Consider the following 6469-nt stretch of genomic DNA (forward strand, 5'->3'; position numbering starts at 1 on the left):
TCAAATATTCAGTTTAAAACAGGCAAAACAATCTTCTAATTTTATAACACTGGTGATTCCCCCCTCTTCTGGGCAGAATAGAAGGTATAGAAGGGAATCTGAATTCTCCAGGGCAAAAAACACCCAATTACCACCACCAGGGTTCTGTTACTTACTGAGACACTGGCATTACAATGCTGTTACGACAGGCAGTACGTGTTCCTCTCTCAGTGAGATAAAAGGGTATTAATCCGACTGGGCCATAAGAATGTGGCAAAAAAATTTTATACAACTCAAACAGTGGTTTCACCGAGGTTTAGAAAAGCAAAGGAAAAAGTGAAAGGGTCTGGCTGACCATTTTCCCATGTTTTCTCAGGTAAGAGTTGAAGGCATTTGCAAGAATGCCACATCAAGACAAGCTTTAACTATACTCTGCTGATTGATACAAAATAGGATGAAAAACCATTGGATACTGGGACACGAGGAACTTGTTTAGCACAACCGGTGTTATGTGTACCACAGTTTTAACCATTAGACCATTTTCACTGTAGCTTAGAGGAAAGAACCAGAGGACTGCCTTGGTAGAGCTGGACGCGCTGCTATAAGACGGCCTCACTGTACAGCCCTCAAACCTGAGGACTTCTTTCTCCATAGGCACCAGATGGCCAATCAGTGCTTTCTAGATTCTTTAACTACTTCAGAATACAAGAACTGTAGTACATCCATACTCCAACAGCCATTGAAAGATTCACATTCATGGGAAAACACAAGTCTTGATGAAATCTTGAGTTAAGCTATCTTTTAAGAAACTGGTTGAAACTGGTGAAAAGTTCATTACAATTCGGCCTTGATACCTGCCTCAGGCTAGAAGACCTACGTTGCGTCAATTCTGAGTCAGTTGGAAGGCACAGAATTGTTGCTGATCCTACACATTTGAATTTACAGAGCAGAGCCTGTCCCCCCCATGCAAAGAGAAGGCAAATCAAGCACTCAAGAGGTACTGGTCTCATTGACTGTTTTTTAACATAAAATGATTAATCAGATTGGAAGCAAAAACATTACTGCTGCTTCCCAACCAGAGGATTAAAATGATCACACAGGACCCTTCTGCAGAGTGCGGGTTTTCTACCTGACGGTGAAGACAGGAGGGCAGGACACTTCTGCCCAAGGTCAACACACAAAATATTTGGTTTGAGATTTAAGACAGAAGGCACTTTTAACATTCTGATATCAGATGTTAACCATACAAACGTCCTGTCACAATTTCATTTGGGTTTACTCGAATCCCTTCCAAAATTCTTCTTACTGCATGTGTGTCATTATGAGAGCAGTGGCGACACGACCAGATTTAGCCTTGAGATGTGTCTACCTGTTCCTATTCTCCCCATGAAGCAAACTGCGCAGCATGTCAGCCCTGAAGGTTACAAATCCAGTATTTGACTGCAAAACAACTAAATTAGACATCTGAGTGGTTAGTGCAGAAAGAAACAATTAGCAAGAACACTGGCTCCCACTCTGGAGCGACGGGGCTTAGACTGGTCTTTTCCATCATAATACTGTTTGGTTGACTGGCACCAACGTTAAGGAAAAATATCTGCATGAAAATTCAACTAGCAGAAGAAACTTTACCTAATAATGCTAGGCTTATATTTCCAGCTTTTCTGCAAAGAAAAAATACCCATTTTCCCATCCTTGGTGTCCTGAAGGCCTCGGACTTGAAGGTCTGGCCACATGACTCATTCTGTAAGGTTAACAATTGGCCCAGTTTTATGACTGGACACAAACAGGACTTGAACATTCCAATTCAATTTCTTCCTTTCAGAAGAGGGAGATGAAAGGGAACCAACCACCCTATTATTATTTTTTTCACCCTATTATTTGCTGCACCCACAGCTGCCAGTACTTTCCACAAGATGCTGTGTATAGGCTATTTTCACTATCTCCTCCGTCAACGCTCAGCTGACAGTTCTTCAATGCTACACTCCAACTAAACTGTACAGTAAGTTCTGCAGAAATGGATCTAATATTTCTACCTTTATTTACAAATATCACATAAATGGATTCTAGTTGAATCTACATGTTTAAATCCATCAGCTAAAAACATTACATATTGTAAACATGGCAATATTTAATACAGTATCTATTCTAGAATATTTTCATGTCATGATCACATTTGTTATACCTGAAATTGAATTTATGCACATTAAAGAATTACTAGCAATGGTTGCTGACTTTACAATTGAGGGCAGGGGGCTAGGGCTACATTTTATCATTTCAAAAACATCTTCAAAGTAAAGTTAAAGCTTGTCTTTGATTGGCTCTGCATATCCTTTTTGTATCCATATTTAAAATGAAGAATGACACAGAAAATAGCGAGGGCCCCTTCTAATTTACAGGATTTTTAAAAATCAGTTTGAGATTCTTAGGGAAAGTGTCTGTTGTGAATAATAATAATAATAAAAACCTGCTGCAAAATAAACTGAATGGAAAAGGGGCTTGAGACTGTCAGGGCAGAGTCCGTTGGGCATCAGTCCTGCTTGGGCTGCAGCTGCCGCTTCCAGGCCTCGTTCAAGTAAACTAGTCGTTTGTAGTTGATAATGAGAAGAAGGAAGTTCAGCACGTACGTGACGACGCAGATGATGCAGAACTCCTTCAGCACAAAGTACAGAATGTAGGCCAGGTACAGGGACCCCACCACCGACATGATGGAGGATGTCATGAGGATCAAAGCCGCCACGGCGCTTGCTGTCATGCCTGTAAGAGAAGAGACGCGGGCTCAATCAGGCCTTGGCGCTGGAGAGAGGCTTTCTGAGTGACAAGGACTAACACTGTGTGACTTGCTGCGGTGTTTGAATACTGATCTTCCTGCCAAACTCTGAAAATTGAGAACAGAAATACTGGTCTGTTTCATTAAAATTATACAGGTGGACTCTGCAGATCAAATGCTAGCTTTTCAGGGTTTTGAGATGGGGTTTCACTGTATTGCCCAGGCTGGAGTGCAGTGATACAATCTCACCTCACTGCAACGTCTACCTCCCGGGTTTAAGCAATTCTCCTGCCTCAGCCTCCCAAGTAGCCAGGATTACAGTCATGTGCCACCATGCCTGGCTAATTTTTTGTTGGCCTGGCTGGTCTCCAACTCCTGACCTCAGGTGATCCTCCCGCCTCAGCCTCCCAAAGTGCTGGGATTACAGGCGTGGGCCACCATGCCTGGCCAAATGCCAGTTTTATAGCTGCAATGTTTTTGATTTCTCAGTCTTTCAGATGAAATATTACTAATTTCACAAACTAACCTAGTTGAAAATATGCACACGAAGCAAACATGCAGTCTCACAATCACATTAAGCAATGAAGCTGACTTGTAACATCAACAGCCCCAAGACACCAAATGAATAAAGGGACATGAGGACCACAGCCTTTTCCTAAACCGAGCTGCACACATTTGGTGAGAACCTTCTCTGGTTTTCACTACAGCCTCCCCATCTGTGGAAAGTAAAATTTGCTTTTCCATGTTTAGATCAAATTGATTAAAAATCCACAATGAGAGGTGACTACATCAACAAGCTGCTGAGGAGAGGAAAAGAAACTCTTGCTCAACATTTCAGGAAGGGCTCACCCTGGTGGATAAGGGAAACCACAGCTCATTGGCTGTATGTGGGCCAAACCCGATCAAGAAAAATGGTGGACATGTGTGCTAAACCCAGGCTCTCAGTACAAAAAGGCACCTAAAGCCAGGCGCAGTGGCTCATGCCTGTAATCTTAGCACTTTGGGAGGCTGAGGCAGGCAGATCATTTGAGGTCAGGAGTTTGAGACCAGCCTGGTCAATATGGTTAAACCCCCTCTACTAAAAAATACCAAAAAAAAAAAAAAAAAAAAAAAAATTGGCACGGTATTGCACGCTTGCAACCCCAGCTACAAGGGAGGCTGAGGCATGAGAACTACTTGAACCCAGGAGGTGGAGGTTGCAGTGAGATGAGATTGCACCACTGCACTCCAGCCTGGGCAACAGAGTAAGACTCTGTCTCATTTAAAAAAAAAAAAAAAAAAAGGGCACCTGAATTCTGGACTCTATCTTCACATGCATTATTTTTAGTTTCCTGTGGCCAAATGCACATGGAGAATATGTGCATTTATTTTCAAGGAGAAGGCAGAGCATGTTAAATGGCCCTCCTACCCAATGACTCATGCATAAGGATAACAGAAACAGGAACAAAATAACAGGTGGGAGCAGGTTTAAAGAAGTCAATTAAAGAGCTGAAATCCCAGTGCCTGTTGGCAAAAAGAAAAGCAACAAGAAGACGCGTATGGGGTGGCTGGGCCACAGCCATGGGACTAGATACTTTCATAGGGCACTTCAAGACTAAGGTGCTGCTGAATTACTGCAGGGACTAGCAAATCTGGCCAGCTACCTGCTTTAGCAAATAAAGTTTTATTGGCACGCAGCCATGCTCATTCATTTATGTAATGTCTGTGACTGCTTTCACACTAGAAGGCAGAGTTGAATGGCTGCAGCAACTGGCAAAGTCAATTTTCTGCCAGGCCCTTTACTGAAAAAGTTTGCTGACTTCACCTATGCTAAACAACTAACATTTCAAAATTAATGCGGTCACAATTTTATCTAAGAAAGTTAATTTCAAAATGATACGGGCAAGTTATTTCTTCCTCCATGCCTCTCTTTTCTCAACTGTAAAATTGGGATAACAATCATGCTTACTTCCCAAGACTGCTGGACAATTAAATGAGCTGAGATAATGCAGGGTTAAAGCACTTAGAATAGTGTATAAATACCAGCTCTCCGTTAAATACTACCGTAATGCAACTAGGTACTTGTGGCTCAGGGTAAAATTCCCAATGGAATTTAAAATGTGCTGTAACTCTAAATAAATGATGGTACAACTATGCAATGGATTTTTCTGCAGCTGTAAAAAAGAAGACATTTAATAAACTGATAAGGAAAAATCCCCACAATACATCCATCAAGCAAAAAAAGAAAAGAAAATGCAAGCTGTTTAACAGTGTGTATAGCATCTGCCTTTTATATTTTAACAAGGAGGAAAATTAAGATTGTGTATGTGTACTTTCTTGTATATGCAAAAAGAAACTCTAAAACAATAACAAGCTACCAGTTGGGGCTGAGGAGCAGTGGAAACCAGGGAAAAAGAGGAGGGTTGGGACAGATTTTTCTTTGTGTAACATTTTATATATATATATTTTATTTTTCCTGAAGGAGTCGCCCAGGTTGGAGTGTAGTGGCACAATGTCAGCTCACTGCAACCTCTGCCTTCCGGGTTCAAGCAATTCTCCTGCCTCAGCCTCCCAAGTAGCTGGGATTACAGGTGCGTGGCACCACACCTGGCTAATTTTTGTATTTTTAGCAGAGACGGGGTTTCACCATGTTGGCCAGGCTGGTCCTGAACTCCTGACCTCGTGATCCGCCCACGTTGGCCTCCCAAAATGCTGGAATTATTGGCATTAGCCACTGTGCCTGGTCCTTTTGAACCATGTGAATGGATTACCTATGAAAAAATTAAATTAAAAATGCTGTATCTCAAACAGCTTAGAAGGGAGTACAGATGTATACATATGTAACAAACCTGCACGTTGTGCACATGTACCCTAGAACTTAAAGTACAATAAAAAAAAAAAAGTGAGTACAGATGTCATGCTCTGGAAACTGTTAGTTCAAATGTGCCTCATATGAAGACACCAACATTAGAAGGCACGTGAAGCATTCAAATGCAAGTCAAAAAATGCAAATGAAAAAACACATATGATACATATGATTTAAAATATGTATACAGCATGGCATTAAATTAATGGTATAAAAAGAAATTTGGCTGTAGCACCTCTATCTTCAAAAGTTAATCTAGTCAAACGCTTTTCTTAGGTTCTTTGCCTTTAAGGGAAAACGCCTTGCATTTGGCCTTATACTTCATATTCTTCTCTAGAAATCCAGCAAAATGGAAATATGCAGAATACAGTGAAATTTCTCCCTCCTGCCCAACCACCAGACCCCCTTTCTATGCATTTACATGCATGTATACAAACATGTTTATCCTATATATATTATACCAAAATTTGCATTTTTCACTAAATAGTATATTTATCTTTCTAGGATATAAATACAGATCTCCTTTTTCTTTAATGGCTACATAGTATTTCATAGTATTTTCTAATTTATTCAACCATTACCTATTTCTAAGACTCTTTTTTTTTTTTTTTTTGCTATTTCACACTGTACTGCTATGAATGTCCATGTGCAGACATCTTTGAACTTCTGCAAGATACGCAGATATGGAACTGGGCAAACTCGACAGAACTACTGAGAATGATTTAGATTTATTTATTTATTTTTTTTAAGACGGAGTCTCGCTTTGTCGCCCAGGCTGGAGTGCAGTGGCGCGATCTCAACTCACTGCAAGCTCCGCCTCCCGGGTTTATACCATTCTCCTGCCTCAGCCTCCCCGAGTAGCTGGGACTACAGGCGCC

At 41.1% G+C, this 6469-nt stretch overlaps 1 protein-coding gene across 1 annotated transcript in view; it reads right to left on the reverse strand.

Annotated features, from left to right (window-relative positions):
* Positions 1 to 246: 246 nt before the first annotated feature.
* Positions 247 to 6469, reverse strand: part of VKORC1L1 (vitamin K epoxide reductase complex, subunit 1-like 1) — an 18277-nt gene continuing 12054 nt past the window's right edge. The window contains exon 3 of the mRNA XM_011952125.1: positions 247 to 2733. Within this exon, the coding sequence (XP_011807515.1) occupies positions 2507 to 2733 (227 nt within the window). The 3' untranslated portion in view covers positions 247 to 2506. The remainder of the gene's footprint in view (positions 2734 to 6469) is intronic.

The sequence above is a fragment of the Colobus angolensis genome, unplaced genomic scaffold (genome assembly GCF_000951035.1).
Source record: "Colobus angolensis palliatus isolate OR3802 unplaced genomic scaffold, Cang.pa_1.0 Scaffold333, whole genome shotgun sequence".
In the NCBI taxonomy this organism is placed as follows: Eukaryota; Metazoa; Chordata; class Mammalia; order Primates; family Cercopithecidae; genus Colobus; species Colobus angolensis.